The sequence below is a fragment of the Lissotriton vulgaris genome, chromosome 8 (assembly GCF_964263255.1).
Source record: "Lissotriton vulgaris chromosome 8, aLisVul1.2, whole genome shotgun sequence".
Taxonomy (NCBI): domain Eukaryota; kingdom Metazoa; phylum Chordata; class Amphibia; order Caudata; family Salamandridae; genus Lissotriton; species Lissotriton vulgaris.
The window spans coordinates 1,230,132,391-1,230,159,108 of record NC_141696.1 but is presented as its reverse complement, the minus strand read 5'-3'; the positions used below and the strand labels follow the sequence as shown (position 1 = coordinate 1,230,159,108).

The 26,718-nt window shown below is 42.7% G+C and overlaps 1 protein-coding gene across 1 annotated transcript in view; it reads left to right on the top strand.

The window, feature by feature from the left end:
* Nucleotides 1–26,718, top strand: part of RXFP2 (relaxin family peptide receptor 2) — a 1,407,219-nt gene that overhangs the window by 890,442 nt on the left and 490,059 nt on the right. The window contains exon 5 of the mRNA XM_086935135.1: nt 25,643–25,714. Coding sequence (XP_086791261.1) covers nt 25,643–25,714 — 72 coding nt within the window. The remainder of the gene's footprint in view (nt 1–25,642; nt 25,715–26,718) is intronic.

The following is a 26,718-nucleotide window of genomic DNA, read 5'->3' as shown; positions in this document are numbered from 1 at the left end:
TACTGAACTAATACTCAGGGTCTGTTGTCAAGCTCTTGGTGTGAATGTCGCCAAACACAATGAGATGCAGCACTCCAAGAACCTCCATAGCACTGTGGCACAAGAACAGAATAACTGCCAATGTAGTTTTCAGCCAGAGTGGAACTTAAAAATCAAGGGCCTGACTTCACACTAGACATCAATAAATGGTTTAACCCTAAGCAGTGCTAACTTTGCAGTAAAATAAATAGCATGCCTCTTGTCAGGAGGCCACTGCAGCTTGCATCACGTAGAGCCCCTCCCAGCACTGCAAATGATAGTACCAACACAACTACTAATACACTCCTACAAGTGTGACAATTCAGAGTACTCCAAACCGCAAATCTAGAAGAATGTCTCAGTTGTTTGGTCTTAGTCATTTTTGATTTATATTAAATTAATAAACAACTGTTGTTATGCTCATCTCGATATTAGACAGACAGAGCCACCATGTGGCAGACAGTTATAAGTAATGTCAATACGTGTTTCCTGTGTCACAGGATTCACAATCACATCCGCACTCTTTCTAATATTTTCATATATCGGTGAAAAGATTGTTCAATAAATTTCTTTGCTCGGTTATTTATTCATTCATTTCATTTAATTCTCATGAAATTTTTCAGTGTTCATTTCTCATTATCCTTTTTGTTTCAATCATATGATTATAGTCATCATTTTATACATTGCCCGATGCATTTCGAGCTACACAGCTCTTCCTCAGGGGACTTTGTGTCTGAAAACCAAAATACATTCCTTTACTAATAGTGTACCGATTTTGTTTAAGACAAGCAAAATGCATCAATGGTCAGTCATTTACTTCCAATGGTTAAATATAAACGCGTTTTTCAAGTTCCCCAGCGTGCAAAAACCTCAAATTGATGTGGCACCTTATATCCCAGTGTTCGAGTCGGTAACATGAATACGTGTGTGTTTGGTAAAGTTTTCGTGTAACTGACCTGTGCCCTTGTGGTTTGTAAACGAGGCTGTGTACTGTAACGAAAAAAGTTGACACGCTTGTATTAAAACTTCGGCGAGCTTCTGTAAAAAATAGCAAGCGTTTGTCTCCCACCCGTAAGGACTTCTATCCTAGTCTTACCGAATTCGTGATCGTGTAGATTCCAACGGTGGCCCGTCGGCGTGCGTCGCTCTTGCTACGCGGTATCTCTATGGTTTATATGCCGGTCACGTGGGACCGCTTTGTTTACTTCCGCGATGTGTATGACGCTCTATGCGCGCGGAATCTATGTCTTGCCAGTCACGTGGGACAAATTGTAAGCAGACTATATGATCTGTTACGAGGACAATGTGTGTGACTGCGCTAAACATGAATGTGAATAAAGACTGTGAAAAAAATGTGAAAAAAGACAGAAAGGAAAAAGTGATGTCCGTTTCTGCTGTTTACAATGTGGTGTCACCGTGATGCGGGGGAACATAATAAAGATGCAAGTACTGGAACAAGGGAAGCAAACATCAAACAATTACTGTACATGTCAAAAAAGATCATGAATCAACGATTACATGCGAGCACACTAATAAGGTACCACAAATCGCAGCGAATTCCACGTGGATTAAGGATATCACTGAAGTCAACATTGTGCAAAAACAACGCAAGATTCACTGAGAGATGGTATGCAATATTGAATAAATGCTCACTTGATCTCATCCTACTGATAGTAGAAGAATTAGCAAAAGTATTAGAGGATCTGACTAAGGAAATTGACCTTTTAAAAGAAGACCTAAACAAAATGGTAACTAAAGAAGAGTGGGACCAGATTCTCATAGACACAACCAAGAAGGTAGAGGAATACACAAAGGAAATAAACGATCGCAAACTAAGGAAATTTAAAAGAGACACCACTGATTACCGGCTTGGAGAGGTATATACCTGGGCGGATATATGCCAGAAGGAGACAGCAAAGACCTAATAATGACAAATCGACAGACAAAACATCTTCTGATGACTCGCAACCAAGAAGAGGATTCTTTGATAATAGAAGACCACGGAATGCCCCAGGTGGCAGACAAACCCAAGGCACGGAGTCATCAACACCCAGTACTTCTGGAACATCAACCACCCAAGCTACATCAGATCAGACGCCTTTTTTAGAGAAAGGTCCTGGACCTCAAACAGAACCCGGCGGGGGAAAAAAACAAACAAACACAGAATCAGTGGCACAAAACACCAGGAGTCAGAGACCTTAGTCATTAATATATCGAAGTACAAGATGACACCCAATGAAATACAAACCCTACAAAAAGGCTCATCATACGTACCCACGTACCATTCCAATCTACTTGAAACCAAAGTATGTCTGTACAAATTCCTCAGATCTCTAAGATTACGGCATTTCTTTTCGAATATTGTGGAGACACCTACACCATCCCAAGGCAATGTCTTAATGGGCTTAAGAACAAAGAGTAAATTCACACCACCAGTTAGTCACAAAGTACTGGATGCTTATGAAAAGGTCATAACCAAGGAAATTGAAGAAATTTTCAAGAAACCTAGATCAAAACAAACAAACCTATCCCAAAAAGACAAACAAACATTACAAAATTTGGCCAACAACAAACAAATCACGATTCGACAAGCAGACAAAGGCGGTGCACTTATCATCATGGACACTGAGTACTATGAACAGGAGGTGGATACACATGTCAAAGATCAAGAAATTTACATGGAGATGGCAACAGACCCAACCAAGGAATTTGAGAAAATTCTAATCAACATCATGGAAAATGCAACAAAAACTGGCGTGATAGGCCAAAAAGAGAAAGAGTATCTATTGAAATCAAACCCTGCAATACCGTATATATACATGATACCCAAGATACACAAGCACCCTACCAAACCTCCATTACGACCAATTGTATCCACAATAGGATCAATACATGAGCCAGTTGGAAAGTTTATCGACCGACACCTACAGAACATCGTACAGAAATCCTCCACATATGTGAAAGATACCACCCACTTCTTAAACATTCTTGAAGAACATAAAAGCAATTTCACCAAAGATATGATTATGGCCACAATAGATGTGAAGTCATTGTACACTTCCATACCGCACGATTTAGGTATGATTGCCATTGAAAGCTTTTTGGTAAATGAGGAGAAGAATGAAGACCTGAAGGTATTCATATTAGAACTAATTCACTTCACCTTATTCCACAGCTACTTCACATGGAAGGAGAAATTCTACGTACAATCATCTGGAACATCGATGGGAAATTGTGCGGCCCCCACCTATGCTAACACGTTTATGCACAGATTCGAACTTGACAATATACTGAATCAACAAAATTGGTCCAACAATTTGATCCTATACAAAAGGTATATCGACGACATATTTGTATTATGGAAATGCACAAAAGACACCCTCCTAACTGCCTTACAGCAACTCAACAACATTCACGAAAGAATCCAGTTTACTTTCACCATCAATAAGGATGTAATATCTTTTTTGGATGTATCCATCACCAATCACGAAGGAGAATTAACCACCAGTGTCTTCACCAAATCAACCGACAGAAACAATCTTCTTTACTACAAAAGTTTTCATCAGCCGTCTTTAAAAAAACACCTACCATTTTCACAACTGATCAGAATCAAGAGAATAGCGTCAACAACAGAACTGTACAACAAACATAAAAAAGAAACTTTACTCAAATTCAAAAACAGAGGATATCCTGAGCCCATCCTGGAAGCAGCTGCTGAAAGAGCAGATAAACTACAGAGACATCATCTGTTATCTACACAAGTCAAACCAGAAGAACAAAGAGCAGTGTTTGTCTCAAAATTCTCAACAAGAAGTTTTTCTATCAAAAAAACCATAATGAAACACTGGCCGTTATTGGCCCTGGAAGAGGATTTCAAAGGACTGTTCAGCAATTCACCAATATTCGCATATGAGAGGACTAAAAATCTGAAGGAATTAATCAAATCAACAAAAGACAAAGTCACAGATACACACAAAGGAACTGTTCCTTGCTACAACTGCGGAAATTGTTCAGCCATAATCAAGGGGAATGTAATCAATCACCCTACAAAAGGTACTCCCATCACACTCAAAGTATCAGGCACATGTGATACAAACAACGTGATATACCTATTAAAATGTCCATGTGGCCTAGCATATGTGGGAAAAACCCAGAGGAAAATAAAAACCCGAGTGGTTGAACACAAAAGTAACATCAGGTTGAAAAATCAGAAATCCACAGTTGCGGTACACTTCAACGAAGCAAAACACAACCCATCACAACTTAAATTTTGCATCCTAGAAAAAGTTGAGAATTTGCCAGGAAGAGACACGAACAATCACCTACTGCAAAGAGAAACATTTTGGATTAACTTTCTATGCACCCTTCACCCGAAAGGGCTAAATGAAAGGATTGAACTTAGTTGCTTCTTGTAGCACCATCATACAACAGCATCCATATAGGGTGCCCATGCACTCTAGAGGATCAAAGTTGACATGTACAGTTTTTTGCCAAATGTACCACGTATTTTTTGTATATAACATGTACATAACTAGATTGAATCATTAAGTACCGCTTGCATCTTTATTATGTTCCCCCGCATCACGGTGACACCACATTGTAAACAGCAGAAACGGACATCACTTTTTCCTTTCTGTCTTTTTTCACATTTTTTTCACAGTCTTTATTCACATTCATGTTTAGCGCAGTCACACACATTGTCCTCGTAACAGATCATATAGTCTGCTTACAATTTGTCCCACGTGACTGGCAAGACATAGATTCCGCGCGCATAGAGTGTCATACACCGCGGAAGTAAACAAAGCGGTCCCACGTGACCGGCATATAAACCATAGAGATACCGCGTAGCAAGAGCGACGCACGCCGACGGGCCACCGTTGGAATCTACACGATCACGAATTCGGTAAGACTAGGATAGAAGTCCTTACGGGTGGGAGACAAACGCTTGCTATTTTTTACAGAAGCTCGCCGAAGTTTTAATACAAGCGTGTCAACTTTTTTCGTTACAGTACACAGCCTCGTTTACAAACCACAAGGGCACAGGTCAGTTACACGAAAACTTTACCAAACACACACGTATTCATGTTACCGACTCGAACACTGGGATATAAGGTGCCACATCAATTTGAGGTTTTTGAACGCTGGGGAACTTGAAAAACGCGTTTATATTTAACCATTGGAAGTAAATGACTGACCATTGATGCATTTTGCTTGTCTTAAACAAAATCGGTACACTATTAGTAAAGGAATGTATTTTGGTTTTCAGACACAAAGTCCCCTGAGGAAGAGCTGTGTAGCTCGAAATGCATCGGGCAATGTATAAAATGATGACTATAATCATATGATTGAAACAAAAAGGATAATGAGAAATGAACACTGAAAAATTTCATGAGAATTAAATGAAATGAATGAATAAATAACCGAGCAAAGAAATTTATTGAACAATCTTTTCACCGATATATGAAAATATTAGAAAGAGTGCGGATGTGATTGTGAATCCTGTGACACAGGAAACACGTATTGACATTCTTTATTTGACCCTGAGGCTCAGAAGGGCACTCACACCCTGCACCAACTACACTCCAGAAATCTGTTTCTTAAAAAGCTCACCGTTCAAAACAACACAGAGTGCGTAGTCAAAATCCCATTTGGTTGTAACAGACAGTTATAAGTGCCAGGGTTGACAATTACGTGCCGGTGCTCAACCACCTGCTCAAATAAAGCACAGATAACATTAACTCATGACTGCCACTCTTGCAGGCCAGTCAGATTGAGTCACGACCATATTATCACAGGCATAATATAACACTGCTTCACAGTGTTTGGACACAAAAAACATGTGGTGAGTTTGACTTGTCAGCTGGAGTGGAACTCTGGCAGATGGGTCTGACAGAGGCACTAACAATTAAGGCTTTTGCATGGTACAATTAGAGGCCTTTCAGGCTTTATCTGTGCTCAGCCATATATGGCCACACATAGTCTATGAAGACTCTTGTGGTGTGGGCCTTTGACTTGGCCTTAGTTTGACTAGACACTACATCAGCACAGCAAAAGGTTCAATTATGCCCTTCTGCTCTAAAATACCCCAGCCTATGCTCACAGAAAAAAGTGTACTCGCTATAGGTATGGAACAGAAGAAATCTGCTATGCCGACGCGTACTCCCACAGTACCAACAACATGCTTGATGAAAATATAATAGTGCAGAGAATATGCACTATGAAGAAGACATCATAGTAATCAGTGTCAGGGAATATCAAAATTAAAATTACAATAACTGCCACCAGTGACATGGGAGGTCTGACCTTCTGCTCTGTGAGTATGTAATCTGTAAATTAACTAGAGGTGCATGTATCCAAACCTTAAGGAAACAATTGATGCCAGGTAACATATCAGATAGCATTTGTTCTTGACTTATTGCATCTATTACAAATTACCAGTTTGTATCCTCAATGAAGCACAGGATCTTTCTGTGAATAATCTGTGTATAATCTGAGGTTCCATAGGTATGAACAGGTGGCGGAAGCCTGTGGAGATCTTGTTTTGGGAAGGTTGTTAGGGAGCATGGAGAGCCATCCCACAACTTGGTTTATACTTTTCGGCACATTTTCCTTTGTACACTTTTGTAGTATTCTCCCCAGCCTGGTAGCATGCAAATGACCACTCCACACATGCAGCTCTATAGTGCACAACTTTATTCTTCAGAGTGCAACCATTAACTGTGCTAATTGCCTCATGAACTTTATAAACCACATCCAGACACACCAGAATAATTAGGTCATTATCTTACAGTGTACATCAAGGACCAGAAGGATACCAATATTCATACTTACAAGAGACTACATCTACCCCATAATAAATAAAAAGTACAAATATTACATATCTACATTATAGTTCCTCAATTAGCTGTTGAAGTGCTTCAATCAGTCTCCCAGACCTAGTCGTGTGAGGTTGAAGAGGTGAAGGAGCCAGGCCTACCTCAGGCACTGGGACGCAGAGGTAGGTGTAGAAAGTAGGTTCTCTGGACTTTCAGGTTGGCATATCATACTTCTGACATCTGGAGCAATGAACATTGAGGCAGGTGCTCAAAGTATGACAAGTCTCTTGTGATCGGCTCTCTGGGACGTTGAGCTGGACATATGTCCTTTGCTCATCACAACTCTCATGGGTTCAGCATCAAACGGAGCATCAGATTTGAACTTCCTTTTGTTCTTGACCAGGTCTTTGTGTTCTTCCTTGAAAACTGTGTTCCGAGCAATCCACTGTACGGATCTTGACCGCATCTGTCAACCTATGAGGGATCCATTGCGGTAATTTGGTTACCATGGCTCTACCAAATATCAACGTGGTAGGCTTTTACTTGTAGTGGAATGGGGACTTGAGCTGGAAGCATGAAGTGCTGAGCATAGAGCCGACTTGAGATCATTTCCTTCTAGCGGAGCAGACTGAACTATTCTCTTTAGGGTGCCCACAAAGCGGTTGACAACACCGTCAGCCTGTGGTCGGAAAGTGGATTACTTTTCTGATGTTGAACAGTCATGTTAGTGAGAAAGTCTTTAAACTTTCGGCTGTTGAACGGTGGGCTGTTGTCGGACTTGAGAATTGATGGGACACTCCATGCTGCAAAAATGTCCCAGCGACTTTGTCATGTGCGATTGACGATAGGTCTTCCACAAGTGGAAATCGTGAGCACTCATCAACAACGACCATGAGATGATGTCCATTGTTAAGGGGTTGAAAGAAATCAGATATGATTCTCTCTCACACCCAGTTTGGAAGGCCAGACATAACTAATATATGCTGTGTTGTTTTGGAAGATAAATAGTTGCACAAATCACAGGCCTTAAGTTGCCTTTCAGCTCTTTCATCAAGTGGAGATACAACACTCGGTCTTGAAAAGCTCTTTTGGTGACGACAATGCTACGATTACCCTCCTGGGTTAACTCACTGACTTGTTGTCGCAGTCTCTCTCTTAAATGACAATTCTAGAACCTTCTTGAGTTCCTTCTTGAGTGATAGAGAGTTGCTCACTCACGTTTTTGAATTTTTCGTTTTGTAAGTCATCCGTAAGAGGGTGAATGTGCTTCTTCCAGGATTGCTGGGCAATATTGTCCTTGAGAACAAGCATATCCCGATCTATATATGTAGCAGAAAATATGTGTTCTACCAAAAGAGCTGCAGGTGTGCTTGGCTCAACTAAAAAGTTAACAGAGACCTCAGCCGCTTTAGCTGTTGCACTGTGACACCGCACAGGCACTTTGGGAAAATTAGTCTGCAGGATTTGGATTGGGATTTGGATCTTTCCCTGGCCTATTCACTATAGTTTATTCATGCTCTTGCAGCCGTAACCTCCACCTCTCTATATGTTTATAAGATATATATATTAAATACTCAATCAACATGCACTCAAAGTTAGGATTGACGCAGGCACTTCGATACTGCTCGATTTTGTTTATTTAATTCATCATAACGTGTTTCAGCCATCACACACAATCTTGATCATATGACATGTGCGCCATTTTACTTTACTTTTATACAGTGCATCATTATAGGCAAAGAGGAGCTACAGTTGTCTTACGGCATAAACTTAGAAAACATGATTTGTTTGATTATTCCATCAAAAAAGCAGCATTAATAATAAATGTACTATTTGGCAACAGATAATTCTTTTTTTACTGCGCTTGAGCAATAATACATAGTGCAACAATATAGCTTGACTGTGATAAAATGTGCATGATTTTCATAACTATTAATAACTCATTGCATCTTAAAAGCAATCTATTACATGATTGTGATTTTCAATTCAGGTCCAAATTGAGCACAAGTGAGCATGTCATCTCACCTCTTTAAAATCCTGTGCCTATTAATATATCATTCATTTGATGCAAATTGCGGCTCCATTACTTGACATCTGACAATCATATGATGGCGTAAAGTAAACAATAAAAACATAAACATATATGTAAAGAAAACACATAAACCTCTCAGCTTTAGATGGGAAATATGATACTTGACTCACTCTTAATGTTAGACCTCACAAAGAGATCGTTAATTGAGAATTCGGACAATTATCTCTCACTTGATATTGTATTCTCACTAACTCTCAGGATTAGATATAACTCAAAGACAGGCATATACTTCTTCATCCAATTTCAGCCCATTTGTCATTTTACAATTTAAATTCAGCATGTATCGCATTTCATGTTGTCTCAGCACCTTCACCCGATATGCTCCTCTCTTGCCCAATGGCACAGCATCTATCACGAAATACCTCATCTGCTTCACATCATGTGTGCCTCACCACAGTGCCTAGCCACAGGATATGTCTGACTGATATTACGAATCACTGTCATGTGCTGTAGAATGCGCTTATGAACTTGAAGAGTCGTGCTGCCAACATATCGTAAATTGGATCTGCAAGTAAGTACATAGCCAGTAAATTCAGTTTTGTAGTTATGCAAGCCCTTGATCTCAATAGGTCTCTTGTTTATTTATTTATTTAAAATGTTTTATATAGCACAAACAAGACCTGTGAGGATATTAGAGTTCTTTACAATAGAGATAAAAAGAAGTATTACTGGAGATGCAGGTTCCAGAATGCGAATGGCCCCCCTTCATGTGGCGCCTGCAGCAGTCCTCCCTAACAGACCCTGTTTTTAAGTGCACGGCTGGTGAAGCGATCCACAACTTTTTTTAGGGAAAACAAAGGTACTGTGATGAGCGCTGGCATCCTGTGGGAAGCAATTAAAGTCACCATTAGGGGGGTCTGTGTAGGGAAAAAGCCAGAGTGCGGAGGGATCTGCGACAGAGGATCAGTAAGCTTGCTGCGGAAATTGCCACTTTGGAGTGGGATTACGCATGTCGTACTGCCCCAGATAAGCTTTCTGCGATACGAGAACTGGTGACTGAACACAATGAAACTGTGGACCAAGAGATGGCGCACAGGTCTCAACGGAGAAGAGCTCGTTATTATGGTGAGGGAGGCAGACCTGGCTGGTCTCTGGCTCAGAAATTGGCAGAGCCCCGGAGTCAGTACTTTATAACCGAGACCAGACCAGTCGGGTTTCGTCCAAGCCCAATCTACATCGCACAATCTTTGAACTGTATTTGCCACGCTGCATTACTTCGAGCCGGACTTCCAGGCGGTTGCTGTACTACTCGACGAGGCAAAGGCAAAGGACTCCCTGCAGTGGGAGTATATGTTTACTGTTTTGCTTCGAATGGGTCTACCACCTTTCTTCCTCAAATGCATTAGATTATTGTATAATGCCCCAGTTGCGCGCATTAGGGTGAATGGCTGGGTCTCGGAAGCTATTCCTATCACAAGAGGCACGCGTCAGGGATGCCCCCTGTTGCCGATGCTCTTCGCACTTTCGTTGGAGCCCCTTGCCTGTAAGTTCCGCCAGAGAAATGCATAGGCAGCGCTGCGTTTTAGACAAAACCGCTGGTAGTTTCGCTCTACGCCGACGATATGTTGGTATATGTGCGCGAGCCTGAAACGTACCTCCCAGAGTTGCTATGTGAATATGTGAAATTCGAGAGGTACTCTGGACTGATTGTAAATTGGGTGAAATTTACAGTGTTTCCGCTGACGGCTGGTACACAAGAACTGGAATTGGACTTCCCACTGGCGTAGTCCTCTCATCGTGTGAAGTATTTAGGGATCTGGCTGCATAGAGATCCTGATACAGTGATTTCGGAAAGTTATGGAAGTGTAATTTCTAAGATCACTGATCAGGCAGCGCGGTGGGCTAAATTGTCAGTCTCCCTAGCGGATCGTATAGCAGTCGTGAAGATGTCGATATTGCCCAAACTTCCCTACCTGTTCATCAACATCCCACTTCGACTTAATATTGTATTATTTAACACACTTCAATCAGCCTTGACAACCTTTGTCTGTGGTGGCAAGAAGCCTAGATGTAGTTGGGATGTGCTGGTGCAACCGTTTGAGGGGGGTGGCTTTGAATCACCTGACAAGAGGCTTTACTACTTGTGTGCACAGGCATAGTATGCACATTATTGGTTCTTTCCGCAGCGGTTCCAGCCTCACATTGGCATTGAGGGGGACTCTGTACTCCCTGTGCCACTGGTGGCGGCTACCTTGACTGGAGGGGGTGGAACAAAATTAACCCCATTCTATGCATGGCAGAGGTTTGTGTCACGCCTTGTCATAGTTGTCATAATTTTTAACCTTGTGTGCTATGTTTGAACAGCGAAAGAATTATATCAGATGTGCACGCTTGCAAAGGAATTTACTGTAGAAATCTTTCAGTGGGCTGCAGGTTCCAATCGTAACTTGGTCTCAGGTTCCTGAGATAGATAACATGTTATCATAAACTTGGCGACAGTAGAATCTGTCATTGTTGCACTTGGATACCTCAGTGAGCATAAACACAAAGGCAAATTAACAATTTGCATTGCTGTTACAATTACTTTTTATAATTGTTCTTCGGTGATGGCTACTCGTTTGAGCTGCAGCAATAAAACTTTATTCAGGCCCTACATTGTGGCAGCATGGTTTCACAAACACAGTGCAGCAGCCCCTCTTCTGCATGTATCCTTTACAGATTTGTTTTATACATATATATACATATACACACACACACACTCTCTCTCTCTCTCTCTTCCTTTGCTTCATGTCTAGGGTTGCACTATAAAAGTGCTGCCCTTGCTTCCGATGCTGCAGCTCTGCATTGGAACAGTAACAGACTTTCCTGCCTAGGGTTGCTTTGTAGTTTCTGATTTGGGTTCTATGGTTTTTCGTTGCCTTGAGGTTCCTTGCCATTGGACGTTTCTACCGCTGCTGTCTTTTTGCAGAGTTCAGCTTTTGCAGGCCTGAGCCTGCATGGCTTTTCCAATCGTTTGCAAGACAACTTGTGCATGGCTTATGCAACCAAATACTGGCAATTGTCTCACCCCAGCCCCCGTCTTACCTGTGCAAGCTGGAGCCTGCATTGCTTGTCCGGCCACTTGCAAGTCGTTGCTGGCCTGCGTACCTTGTAGTGTCCGTTGTGCACCATGTCCCGTTACTCCAAGCCATTCCTTCGTGAAGAAAGGAGTGGACAATAACTGAAGCCAAGAGCATTGGAGGAGGGGGGATATCAGTGTTGGATAATAGGGAGAAATTATATTCTTCAAATAGAGCAATAGCACCTCTTGGGAGGAAAGGCTCCCCTGTCAACACTCTTTTTACCTTCTTGTGTGTCTCCCCTTATGGTGAGTCCAGTCCTCACTTTTTCCATCCCACTGGAGGCCACCTGTGACTTTAATAAAAACAAGCTTTTGCAATGCCACAGGTCTCGCATTTCCGCAAGTTTGAGCTATTGGCATTGTAAATGGCAATGCCTTTTATGTATGTTTTAGTTTTTTAAATATAAATAAAACGCATTGTCATTTACAGTAACAATAGCTTAAACTCACGTAAATGCAAGACCAATTGCATTGCAAATGCTTGTTTCCAAAAGTTTCTTCTATAGTTTGAATAGAAGCTGGGTTAGTATGTCCCCATATACCAGCCTCATAGGTAACTACTGATGTAGATTTGTCCACCTACACTTTTTAACAGCATCTAATGGTTTCGAACCTAGCTTTTTGATAAAAGAACATGGAGAAATATTACTTTTTTACAACATAAACCCCTGTTAGTCGCCTAATGAGTTCATGTTGTCATTCTGTCAAATGTCACCCCTATATAAGAAAATGTGTCTGTCTGTGCCACTTTTCGTCCAAAAAGATGGTGCTTTCTTCGTCTTTTTTCCTGTCACTAGTTGTTAGGACTTTGCCTCGTTGGATTGTAGATCTAATTTTTGCATAAAATTCACATACACCTCTATGAGTTTCTGAAGTACCACGCCGGTGTGTACAGTTATCACCACATCCTCTGCATAGAGGAGTATGGGAATGCGAACCTGATTGACCTTTGCAACTTCCAGAGTGGATTCTAACAGGGGAGCCTCCACACCATTTTTATAGATTGAAAAAAGAAATGGGGCACGAACGCACCCCTGTCGAACCCCCTTAAAAATAGGAAACCACCTGGTACACGCCCCCTGCTTCACATAGCGAACACACACTGAAGCCTTTCAATATAGCTGTCTGATAAAAAGGATGATTGTCTCATCAATGCCCATCTCCTTCATAATTCTCCATAGGTAGTGGTGGGCAACAGAATCATAGGCTGCAGATAGGTCAATAAAAGCCAGGTAAAGCTTACCTATTTTGGCTTGGGTGTAATTAGCGATAAGCAGACTCAGATTAAGGTACTGATCCAATGTTCCTTTCCCCTTTTTAAAACCATATTGGACGGGAATCAAAACAATGTTATTAATGGCCATTTCCTCTAGTCTCTTCAGTAAGACTCAACTGATACGTTTGGCAGTGCCGTCCTATAATTAGAATAGTCAATAAGTTTTTCCCCTCTGATTCATCACCCTTTGTGATGGAAGCCTGATCAATCAATCAATCAATCAATCAGAACACATGTAAAGTGCGCTACTTACCCGTGAGGGTCTCAAGGCGCTATGGAGAGGGGGTGCCGCTACTGCTCGAACAGGCAGGTCGAGAGGAGTCTTCTGAAGGCGAGTTGGTCTTGGGTCTGACGTAGCTGGGTGGGGAGGGTGTTCCAGGTCTTGGCCGCGAAGTTAGAGAAGGATCTGCCGCCGGAGGTTGTTCGTTGGATGCGGGGGACATGGGCGAGGGCGAGGCTGGCGGAGCGGAGCTGGCGGGTCGGGGTGTGGAAGTTGAGTCTGCTGTTCAGGTAGGCTGGTCCAGCGTTATGGAGTGCTTTGTGTTCGTGGCAGAGGAGCTTGAAGGTGATCCTCTTGTCGATGGGAAGCCAGTGTAGATCTCTCAGGTGGGGATAATGTGGCTCCAGCGGAGGACGTTGGCGATCAGTTGGGCAGAGGCATTTTGGATGCGTTGTAGTCGTCGTAGGTGTTTGGCTGGGATTCCTGCGTAGAGTGCGTTGCCGTAGTCCAGTCTTCTTCTGACGAGGGCCTGTGTCACCGTTCTTCTTGTTTCGGTCGGGATCCACTTGTTGATCCTGCGGAGCATGCGGAGGGTATTGTAGCAGGAGGAGGAGACGGCGTTGACCTGTTTAGACATGGAGAGGGAGTAGTTGAGGATGAATCCTAGGTTACGTGCATGGTCCGTGGGTGTCGGTGCTGTTCCCAGTGTGGTCGGCCACCAGGAATCATCCCAGGCTGAGGGGGTGGGTCCGAGGATGAGTACCTCCGTCTAGTCCGAGTTCAGCTTCAGACGGCTGTTCTTCATCCAGTCGGCGACGGCCTTCATTCCCTTGTGGAGGTTGGTTTTGGCGGTGTGCGAGTCCTTGGCGAGGGAGAGGATGAGCTGGGTGTCATCGGCGTAGGAGATGATGTTGAGGTCGTATTGGCGGCCACTTGTGCGAGGGGGGCCATGTAGATGTTGAACAGCGTCGGGCTGAGGGATGAGCCCTGGGCTACGCCGCAGATGATGTCAGTGGCCTCGGATCGGAAGGGCAGAAGGCGGACGCTCTGGGTTCAACCGGAGAGGAAGGACGTGGTCCAGTCAAGGGCCTTCTCTTGGATTCCGGCTTCTAGGAGACGTTTCTTTACAGTGCGATGGCAGACCGTGTCGAAGGCGGCTGACAGGTCCAGGAGGATGAGGGCTGATGTTTCGCCGTTGTCTAGTTGGCGCCTGATGTCGTCTGTGGCGGCGATGAGGGCTGTCTAGGTGCTGTGGTTTCCTCTGAACCCGGACTGGGACGGGTCCAAGGTGTTGTTGTCTTCCAGGTGGCGGGCCAGTTGCGTGTTGACTATTTTCTCGATGACCTTCGCCGGGAACGGGATCAGGGAGATGGGCCGGAGGTTCTTGAGGTCCTTGGGATCCACCTTGGGCTTCTTCAGGAGGGAGTTGAATTCGAAGTGTTTCCAGCTTTCCGGGAATGTTGCTGTTTCGAAAGAGATGTTGATGACATTCCGTAGTTGGGGTGTGATGGCAACGTCTGCTTTGTTGAATATGTAGTGTGGGCACGGGTCTGACGGAGATCCTGAGTGGATGGAGTTCATGACCTTGCATGTCTTGTCGTCGTTGACGTTGGACCAGGAGGTCAGGCGGTTGGCGCTGGTGGTGTTCATAGGGGGGCTGGGGTCTGGCGTAGTCGGGCGGTCATGGTGTTGAAGCTGTCATGGATGTTAGCGATCTTGCGGTGGAAGAAGATGGCTAGTAAGTTGCACAGTTCTTGTGAGGGCGGTATGTCGTTGGCGTTGGCGCTGGGGTTGGAGAGTTTTTTTACGATGCTGAAGAGCTCTTTGCTGCTGTGTGTGTTGTTATCCAGGCGGTCTTTGAAGGAGGACCTCTTCGCTCATCTGATGAGGTGGTGATGTCTGCGAGTGGCGTCCTTGTTGGCTGGGCAGTTGTCTGAAGTGCGTTCGTGGAGCCATGTCTTCTCCTGTTTCCGGCAGGTGCGTTTGGAGGTCTGCAGCTCGTCAGTGAACCAGGTGGCTCTCTTACTGGCGTGGTTGTTGGACGGTTTCTTGAGTGGGGCAAGGGTGTTGGTGCAGTTGTCGATCCACTGTCTGAGGTTGTGGGCTGCGTCGTCTGGTTGGTGGGTGGGTTCTGGGCGAGGGTGGTGATCAGATGGTCTTCGGTGACTTTGCTCCAGCAGCAGCGAGGCAGCTATTGGGTGCGGTGGTGAGTGGTTGGTTTGTTGAAGGTGAAATGGATGCAGCGGTGGTCGGTCCAGTGGAGTTATGCCACTGCTCAGCCCCCTTAAGAGGAGGGAAGGGAGGGAGGAGCAGCTGGGAGGCAGAAGTGGGGTATCCAATGGGGAACAGGGGGGCGGGCCGCAGGGACGCAGCGGCAGGAACGAGGGAGCGGAAAATGGCGGCCGCAGGTAGGCAGGAGCAACGAGTCAGCTGGCGGCTGTGTGGTGGCGAAGGGAGCGACCTGCCTGCAAGCAGGGTCAAAGGTCGACTCAACGCCACATCTCCGCCCCATTAAGAGGAGGGAAGGGAGGGAGGAGCAACTGGGAGGCATGGGAGGTATCCAATGGGGAACAGGGTGGGCAGGCTGCAGAGACACAGCGGCGGGATCGAGGCAGCGGGAAACGGCGGCAGCAGGAAGGCAGGAGCAATGAGTCAGCTGGCGGCTGGGTGGTGGCGTAGGGAGCGACCTGCCTGCAAGCAGGGTCAAAGGTCGATGTAGGTGATGGAGTTGTTCCCACGCCTTCATTAGCCTAGCCTTTCTGGCATCTTTATAAAGTTGGTGAGAGAGCTTAACTTGTTCCACATCTCTAGGCTTAGTCCTGAGGGCTTTATGAAAATTTAATAAAGATTTGGTACAGGCTTGATCGAACCATCTAGTAGTTAACAAATTATCGCCTGGGCCATTTGTTGTTAAATTGTTCTTAACTTCATCCTAAATTATCTCAAAGTCAGTCATTTCAGTGTTCAATGTCAAGACAGGTCATAATTTATTGTGTCTTTTTGCGATAACCAAAGGGACAATTTTCTCCTGATTGATCTTGTCCCACTTAAGAAGAGTCCCATTTTTTCTTCCCAGGTAATTTTACAAAATATGGCTGCATGGTCACTAAGCTTAGAAAAAAAGATTTTGATGTAACTGAAGAAACTTTTAAGGGATACTGATGTTATCAGATAATCAATGGTTGGACCGTGAAGGTTGTTTTCAAGGGTTTTGTGTAGTATACCTGTGTACATGGCAATAGGATTCATGATTTCCTTGTCTTTTATAATAAGGAGTCTGTTGAGTGATTGCCATGCGGGTTATGAGTGAAGTGGGGATGACTTCCCCTTCCTCATTGGTTAAACCACATATCGGTTTGGCTAAAAAGCAACAGCTGTGTGCTTTAAAATCACCCATCCATAAAATACTAGCAGCCTTATTCATGAAGGCTAAATCGGCTCGCAAAGGGCCGGATTCTGAGGATCCGGCCCTTTGCGAGTGCGATTTTTGCTTTTGGGATTCAGCATCCCAAAAGCAAAAATCGCTAATTGCGGTGTCGCAAATGTGCGAGGAAATGACATTTAAGGAATCTCTATTTGAGATTCCTTAAATGCTATTCAACATCCTATTTCAATTTGCGATTTCGCTATTTCTAGGCGCAATTTACCGCGAGGTCAGACCTCGCGGTAAATTGCGAAAACTCAGAAAAATGCATTTAAATGCATTTTTCTGAGTTGCATGTTACACACACACATGTCCTTTGGACATGTGTGTGTGCAACACCTGTGTCACAGATCATTTGAGGGGTGCTACAGGGTGTACTGTGGACACCCCTGGCACCCTTCAAATCGCAATCTTATTTGCGATTAGCTAATTGCTAATCGCAAATAAGGAATACTCCCCATTCATTCCTATGGATAGGCCTTTTGGCCCATAGGAATGAATGGCGAGTTATTCCTTATTTGCGATTAGCAATTTGCTAATCGCAAATAAGGAATCAGTAGGAATCGCATTTTATTATGCGATTCCTACATGATTACCGTTTTGCGAGTCCTTAATAGCGAATCGCTATGATTCGCTATTAGGGGCTCGCAAAACGGCCCCTTCATGAATAAGGCTGTAGGTGCCTTCTTGAGATCACAGATTAGTAGGTTATTTTTTTTCCTCAAGTGAGTCAATGACCTTAAATATTTAACCCACAAATGTACTGTTGTAATAATTATTTAAGAGCACAGTATTGCCCCCTGGACCTTTAAGCTGCATTAAACTGTAATTAGGGAATCATTCTTCAATGTCAAGATACCACCCCTCACACAGCCTGATTTCGACAAGTGGTTTGCGGGAGGTGCTCTGGGCCTACAATAACACAACTGGGTTATAAGTTGGGAATCATCCCATTAATTCTCTGTCATTCTCAAGCTTCAAGATTTTCCTGTAGGGTAAACCTGTTATTGAATGATAAGGGGTTAGTTTCTTGCCTCAAGTAGGGCTGTTGGTCACTGAGTGAGGAAGGCTAAGGATATGCCTATATCCATGTCCCCTGGGGTTTTGAGTTACTGGATTTTAAAAAAAAAAAGCCTATGGGCAATGCAAACATCTGTAAATCAAGTGTTGGAGCATTGGGTAATAGGTTTAAAAGTTTCTGCGCCCTAAGGTGTGACTTAAAATGTAGTACTACACAGTTCCCTCATTGTTTTATCAGAATTACCTACCCAACCCACCCTTTTCGTCATTATAATGCTGGTAAAGGTTTCCAGCCATCCATTCATATGCTTATTGATCCAATGTCATGCTTTAAGGATTAGCTGGGCAGTTGACTCCTTTTGGGTCCTTTTTAGCTCTGGAGTGTTGGCCAGGATTATTGCATAAGGACAGGCAGCTGGCGGAAGGCCTTATCTTGTGTAGGACTTACTGATAGTTCTTCTCGGCTTTTCGATTGGATATTTTGCCCACCCTCATTTTTCCACTCGCTTCTACCTTTGTTTGAAATTCAACCAGTAAGTGCTCCTGCGTAATCGCCGAGTGGTAGCACGCCTCAGTCTGCAGAGGATTGGGATGAACCCCAATGATGAAACACGCCACCTAGGGGCAACCCTGGTGGGTAAGGGGTCTCTAGAAAATAAGCCTTTTTTCTAGTAAACTAATGCAGTGGATTCTCACTGTATCCGAGTATAATTTCTTTTGGGCAGGTTTTTTTTCAAACTATTCACATTTTTGTGTGACACATTTCAAAGAAGGAGGATAAACCTAGCCAAACCTCTACCTCTCCCCTTTTTGTATTACCACCCTCATTTAAACCTGGTGGACAGCCCACAATGTTTGCGGTAAGGATACTTCTCTGTTGTAACAGAAAATCCATACTGCCAACATATAAATCAGGCTGTAAACCTCTTCTAACTCACAGCAGGTTAGCAAAATCTGTTTGGCAGGCCACATTGAAAAAGGGTTGAATCTCTGCCATATTACCCTTTGACTAGCTGAAAAAAGAGGTTCCTTTACTATTTCCCAGCTGCTTGACACATAGTGCATAGTCTCACTTAGTTATAGACAATAGCAAATGCTGAATTTTCCGTTCCTAGCCTCTGAGCAACTAATACAGAATCTGCTCTATAGCCTGCAACCAATGAAATAGTTGAGTTTCTTTGCTATTTGCCCAATCACTGCATAAATAGTAAATAATGTGCTGCTTAGCTGGTCGATGGGTAAAGATTGAAATTTCTTTGGTACTTGTCCAGCTCACAACCAACAAGTATGTAAGCTAGCAAGCAGCTGTTAATTAGCAGTGAAATATCCAAATTTAGCTGGGAGCCTGCTAAATATTCACCACTTTTTTTATTACATTTCTGTCTCACTAAACATATTCGCCTATTAACAGTTTCTGGCACCAAGAATGACGATTGTGAAACATTGTTTCAGATATGATGTGAAGGAGGTTACAGAGAACAGTGTTCTGTTAATATGTGGCATTTGAAGAGGAACACGACAACAACATAGGGGCCGATTCCAATGTCGGATGGACTGGAGTCCGTCCCACATTGGCCAGGAACTGGAGCCGAACAACCACTTGTCGTCAGTTCCAGACCTGCAAGTAGGATGTGACCGAACCCTGCTCGGTCGTAATCCTATACCTAAAAAATAAGAGCATGCATTCTGAAAGAGGTTGAAAATGAAGTAAATCTGACAGAGAGATCCAGATTTCTTTAATTGGGATGCTTTTTCAATCAAAAGTGTTCTTTGAAAATTGCATATTTAAACATGCCAGTCAGATAACTGTTAATCTAAAAAACAGCCACTACGGATTATTGTCACAGTGGCATAGCAAGGGGGCTGGGGGCGGTCCGCCCCTGGCAACACGAGTTTTGGGCGCAGTGCGGGAATAGCCAGCACACACCCCTTCTCTTGGGCTAGCTACGCCACTCTATTGTTAGTAATTGTTAGTATGCCCCACAGGAAGTGGTTCTTAAAGAGAATCGTTTTTATGCGAAACTTCTTAACGATCATCGTATTTTCAGAAAATTATGTCTTTTAAAAACACCCTCTGTCACTTCTAGCATTTTTTCTTCTTTAAACTAGATGAAAGAAACTGTCCAGATCTTCTCGTCAGCTGCACAATTTTTCCACTATTGCACGTTCTCTTCAGACTGTCCCTTAGAAGAGAATGAGGATGGAACTGGATGTTGAGGGTTCAAGATTCATGCTGTGGTAGATAAACCTTTTTTTTGGAAAACAAGTGCCACCCCCACCAATTCTCAATGCTCTCTACTACGAGCAAACAAATCAAAAGTGAATTTCAGATTTGTTCGGTATATTTATTTTTACCTTTTACTTTAGAAATTTCAACATATACACTCAGACGGGTTATCTGAGAAAGACACTCAACATGTAACAACTACTATACAATAATGCAACCGAAAGGAATATACATCACAGAAAAAGTTACAAAAATACACAATCAATATGATACACCTTTCAAAAATAGTGAATGGTCGTGTTGGAACATTCAATAAACCAATTGGAACATTCAATAAACCAAAATCAATATATCAACTCAATGAAAGAGACACGTTCAGGAAAAACAATGGAAGAAAATAGACAAATTAATCAGTAATCAGTAAGACTCAGAAATAAATTCTGTATCCTTCACAAATTCCTCCAATGATGCCGACGCGTTTCGAGTCCGTGAGACAGATTGGCGGACTCTCATCAGGGCTCAATCAATGTAGTTCTGAAGGTGTTTATGTTAAAAAGGAAGACAAAAGGAGAGCAACATGTCACCAAATGTTCTCATTACCAGGGTGACTGCCCCCAATGCCCCTCATGGCCCTTTTAGTACCTGACAGTGACTCCGAAGGCCTTATCTCGGGGATCTGTTTGCACCAGTGCTTGTAGCGGGACCTTGTTATCTGTAAGATAACATCAAGCTTAGAATGCGAACAAACAATGTCTTTTAAGTTTGTGCACACGCGGGCGAACCCGCGAAACATAAAGGAAAAATTCAGATTCATACCTAGGACAGTAGCAAGTGTTTTCTCCCTGTCCCTTTCTCATTCAATTGTCCTGTCGTTCCTTCTTTCACCTGTAAAGTGCGAACCAAAGTCGCCACATTAGATTATTGCACCGGCTCACACATTTAAAGTGGCTAAGAGACTCAACAATCAAGATTTTAGACCGCCTACCTGGAGACACAACGTTTTCTCAAAGGTCTCAGGTTTCAGGCATGCTGATCGATCTGGTAAGGGGGCGAAAGAGCGTAGCATAGTTTTAGAGCCTGCTCAAATCCGGACTATTTACGCTACAGACTGCACGCGGAATAGATTCATGTGTAAGTTACCTTAACTTGCGCGTCTTGAGATCGCGATCAAGCTGCTGATACTTCGTACATCAAGGTAAAGCGGTATCCGGGTTAAACCGCACTGTTTCCTATTCCTCGGCTTACAGCCTGTCAAACAAAGACGGGAGACTTGTAAGTTGTCATCTCCGTTTGCGGGTACAAGGTGAACCGCCGACTATTGTGTGGAGCACTCACCGGTTCAGTAGGCGCTCCGTCGTCAAAATGCCAGGTTCGATTCAGAAACAGCAACGCCATCTTTAGGGCGGGGATATGAACCTTTACTAGGCGCATGGAACTCTGGGACATGTAGTTTAGAACAAGTTGAGCAAATTAAGAAGTAACAGGATTAGAGCCTTGATACCTCGGACATACTATTAAGTCCAGTTTGGGCACTGTTAAATCTCATGATCAAGTAGGCCTCCTTGCGCAGCAGGGTTTCCTCAATATCGACAAGACCTTTTTTGGTGGGCATTGTGTACAATACTGTCCAAGAGAAATCAGTTTCTGCATGTGATTTATCAACAAAGTGTTGGACCATTGGCGCACTGAGCACTTTATTTTTGATACGGGAAAGTCTCCCGTCTTTGTTTGACAGGCTGTAAGCCGAGGAATAGGAAACAGTGCGGTTTAACTCGGATACCGCTTTACCTTGATGTACGAAGTATCAGCAGCTTGATCGCGATCTCAAGACGTGCAAGTTAAGGTAACTTACACATGAATCTATTCCGCGTGCAGTCTGTAGCGTAAATAGTCCGGATTTGAGCAGGCTCTAAAACTATGCTACGCTCTTTCGCCCCCTTACCAGATCGATCAGCATGCCTGAAACCTGAGACCTTTGAGAAAACGTTGTGTCTCCAGGTAGGCTGTCTAAAATCTTGATTGTTGAGTCTCTTAGCCACTTTAAATGTGTGAGCCGGTGCAATAATCTAATGTGGCGACTTTGGTTCGCACTTTACAGGTGAAAGAAGGAACGACAGGACAATTGAATGAGAAAGGGACAGGGAGAAAACACTTGCTACTGTCCTAGGTATGAATCTGAATTTTTCCTTTATGTTTCGCGGGTTCGCCCGCGTGTGCACAAACTTAAAAGACATTGTTTGTTCGCATTCTAAGCTTGATGTTATCTTACAGATAACAAGGTCCCGCTACAAGCACTGGTGCAAACAGATCCCCGAGATAAGGCCTTCGGAGTCACTGTCAGGTACTAAAAGGGCCATGAGGGGCATTGGGGGCAGTCACCCTGGTAATGAGAACATTTGGTGACATGTTGCTCTCCTTTTGTCTTCCTTTTTAACATAAACACCTTCAGAACTACATTGATTGAGCCCTGATGAGAGTCCGCCAATCTGTCTCACGGACTCGAAACGCGTCTGCATCATTGGAGGAATTTGTGAAGGATACAGAATTTATTTCTGAGTCTTACTGATTACTGATTAATTTGTCTATATTCTTCCATTGTTTTTCCTGAACGTGTCTCTTTCATTGAGTTGATATATTGATTTTGGTTTATTGAATGTTCCAATTGGTTTATTGAATGTTCCAACACGACCATTCCTTATTTTTGAAAGGTGTATCATATTGATTGTGTGTTTTTGTAACTTTTTCTGTGATGTATATTCCTTTCGGTTGCATTATTGTATAGTAGTTGTTACATGTTGAGTGTCTTTCTCAGATAACCCGTCTGAGTGTATATGTTGAAATTTCTAAAGTAAAAGGTAAAAATAAATATACCGAACAAATCTGAAATTCACTTTTGATTTGTTTGCTCGTAGTAGAGAGCATTGAGAATTGGTGGGGGTGGCACTTGTTTTCCAAAAAATTGTGTATGGTCCAGCCTACCCTACGTCCCGGGACCTACCTCCTTAACTTTAAAAAGTGGTAGATAAACCTGGCACAAGTCATGAAATAAATTCCCTTAGGGCGAATTAGCATCAATACAAGAGTACTTATAAACAAACAATAAACTCACTAATACAGAAACGTAACAGGGAAGCAATGATAGAAATGAGAAATTCAAAACACGTGAAAACACTATAGTAAAAATAAATCTCAGTACAATTTATTAACATACATTATATTGACTAAAAATTGGGAAACATACACAGGACGGAACAATAATGAATAAAAAACACATTCCAAATAAAAAAGGAGCTACAGGAAAAGGACTAAACTCAAATAAGACGGTTATTTTGAATTTTCCTAAATTTCTTAATCCAAGTTCACTCCTTGAGCATCGACGCGTTTCGGAGGTATGAACAAAATATGACCGCCTTCATCAGGGTATATGTATACCTGTTTCCCAATATTTCTCGGGCATAAAATAAATTTTTCAGTGCGTCATAAGGGGTATACTTCCTCCTTATCCTTTGTATCAGATATTCGTCCAGCGAATTATCCTCTTAGAGTATATAGTATTCTAATTTAAAAGACCCAGTACGCGGTAAAGCAGTAGTGCGCACAAAATGTGGTTGGAAGCCAGAAAGACCAGATTGTGTACGCGGGATGTTTCGTTTATTTAATAAAGGAGGACAGACAAGGAGAAATCAAACATCAGGTTCATGGTTTTTACCCGTCTACCAGAACCATACAAGGATTTACTGCTTGTACCTGCCTTGAAATAGATTTTTGGCGCAATAGATTTTGTGCGCACTACTGCTTTACCGCGTACTGGGTCCATACTATTTAAACTTTATCTTTCAGCTATACGGCTGGTTGTACTATTGAATGTGAAATTGGGACCTTGCTTCCGCCATTCTGTTAAATTAGAATACTATATACTCTAAGAGGATAATTCGCTGGACGAATATCTGATACAAAGGATAAGGAGGAAGTATACCCCTTATGACGCACTGAAAAATTTATTAAACTGGTATTATGCATATACCCTGATGAAGGCGGTCATATATTGTTCATACCGCCGAAACGCGTCAATGCTCAAGGAGTGAACTTGGATTAAGAAATTAAGGAAAATTCAAAATAACCGTCTTATTTGAGTTTAGTCCTTTTCCTGTAGCTCCTTTTTTATTTGGAATGTGTTTTTTATTCATTATTGTTCCGCCCTGTGTATGTTTCCCAATTTTTAATCAATATAATGTATGTTAATAAATTGTACTGAGATTTATTTTTACTATAGTGTTTTCACGTGTTTTGAATTTCTAATTTCTATCATTGCTTCCTTGTTACGTTTCTGTATTAGTGAGTTTATTGTTTGTTTATAAGTACTCTTGTATTGATGCTAATTCGCCCAAAGGGAATTTATTTCTTGACTTGTGTCAATTGTGGAACCCTATCCCTTTGGTCTTGGGGTCCCTCTCTCTTTTATTAGAGGTAGATAAACCTGGAACAAGATCTGTTAGCATCCAACACCCCTCTGAATCCAAGGCAAGTAGAAGCCGGGCGGTCGCAGGTCCTTTGTCCCTTGTCGGTCAGCAAGTTCTGCAGCCCGGCTAGGGAGTTTTCTTTGCAAAGGGATCCCTCCACATGCTATCAGGCCGAACTGTTTTTTCTTGCACAGTCGCTCCTCACTTGCCCAAAGTGCTTTAATCAAAGAGAGGGCTGTGTTACCGTGGCAGGCCGGTCTGCGGCTCTTTCCTAGAGAGAGATTCCTCATATGGCTCTGCAACCAATAGGTCCTGGTCTCCTTGTTGCTGCTTTTCCTTAATCAGCGCCTCCTCTTCCATGTCAAGGCACTGAAGCTTTTTCTCCACCACTTCCGGTATGAATAAAGTATAAATAACTTACATGTTACAGGGAAAGGTACATGCTGGGTGGAACTGTGTAGCAGGTCTTCACTGTCTAGTGGTCCAAATACCAGCAATTCAGGGTCTAAAAGGAAACAAAGTATGGGAAGAAATAAAACAAACGTAAGAATTCACCTACACAGGCCATATTTATCCATGAGGCTTTGGTGTACATGCATGCCTGTTTGCACCATCCATTTAAACTAATGCTTAATTTGTGCCGGTAGTCTCTGGTGCTCCGCACCTGCACTTAATTCTCAACATTGGCACTGACAGTCCACCACATTTTGGTGCTATCTGTCTATCTTTTGAGATGGGCGCAACAAGGGTGTTTAATATACAATATACATTGAAAATAAATAATAATACCTGCTACCCTCGCCATTCCTATAGCCTTGGGTCGCCTTGAATAGTATGACCTGTCACACTGGTCCTGAGAAGGGCCCTGGAACGTACTTTTTTTTTTACAAACTAAGCACTGAAAACCTAACCTAAAAAGAAAGCAGAGGTTGTGGGATGCATATGTCTCATAATTTCAACCAGGCGCTAATTTTCATTGACTACTTGTACACATAATTGAAATACTTTCTTCATTGTGTTTTTTCTTAGGTCGCTTAAAAAAAACAAGATCCGGGTTCTTCCAGAAGAAGCTTTCATCAGGTATAAAGATTTAAAAAAACTGTAAGTGTGCACTTAATGACTTAAAATTGTGATTGCATATAGTGTTTAATATGAAAATGAAACATACAAATATATTTAGTCCACACCAGCAATCAGTGTACAGAATAACTGCACCTTTTGAGAATGACTGTAAGGGATATGTTATGTTATTACCACTTATATAGTCCCTAATTACCATTGGTCTCTTAGCGCTTGTCTAAGGGTTAGCAGCCTAGCACCAGCTACTATCTGTCCAAAACCATTCGATCAAACGTTATCCTGTCCACAAGCCTGATTGATTAAAAAAATTCACTCTCTTCCAAAATGGAAGGAAAGTGTTTTCCCTTTGCAAACTTTCCCGCATTTTGTTCCATAACTGAGGTTATACGGACTGAAAAAGCCCGACCTCCCATAGTCGATTTGTCAAAACGTGGGCAGGTCAGGAAGGTTGCCTAGGATCAACAGAGACATTGTTACTGTACATATAGCCTTACACAGTCCTTAACAAAGACAGGTACCTTCCCATACAGGGTCTTATGTGCAATGCATAATCTCTTAAACCCCGCCCGCTGCTTTATCAGAAGCGAGTGCCATTCTTGCAGCAACGGCTCGGCATACGTCCATCTTGGTAGCTTGAATATTAATCTTGCATCATCATTCATAACTATTTGGAGCTTACCCAGTAATTTGTGTGGAATTCCAATGTATAGCGCGTTTCAATAGTCCAATCACGACACAATCAGTGCTGCCAACACATCATCGTTGCGAAGGATAAGAGGGGTACCAGTTTCTGAAGTTGCCTAAGTAGACCCACGCAGCTTCCTACAACTGTCATCACCTGCCCGGTCAGTGGATATTGTAAAAAAAAAAAAATTATCGAAACAATGTATACTCCTCCGTTGCCTAATGTTGGTTCCTATAACCTATGCATCGAATATTGTATGAAGATGCAATAATATTATATTATTATTATATTGAATTTCAAATGCAATAATCTTATATTGAATTGCAAATATAACCATTTA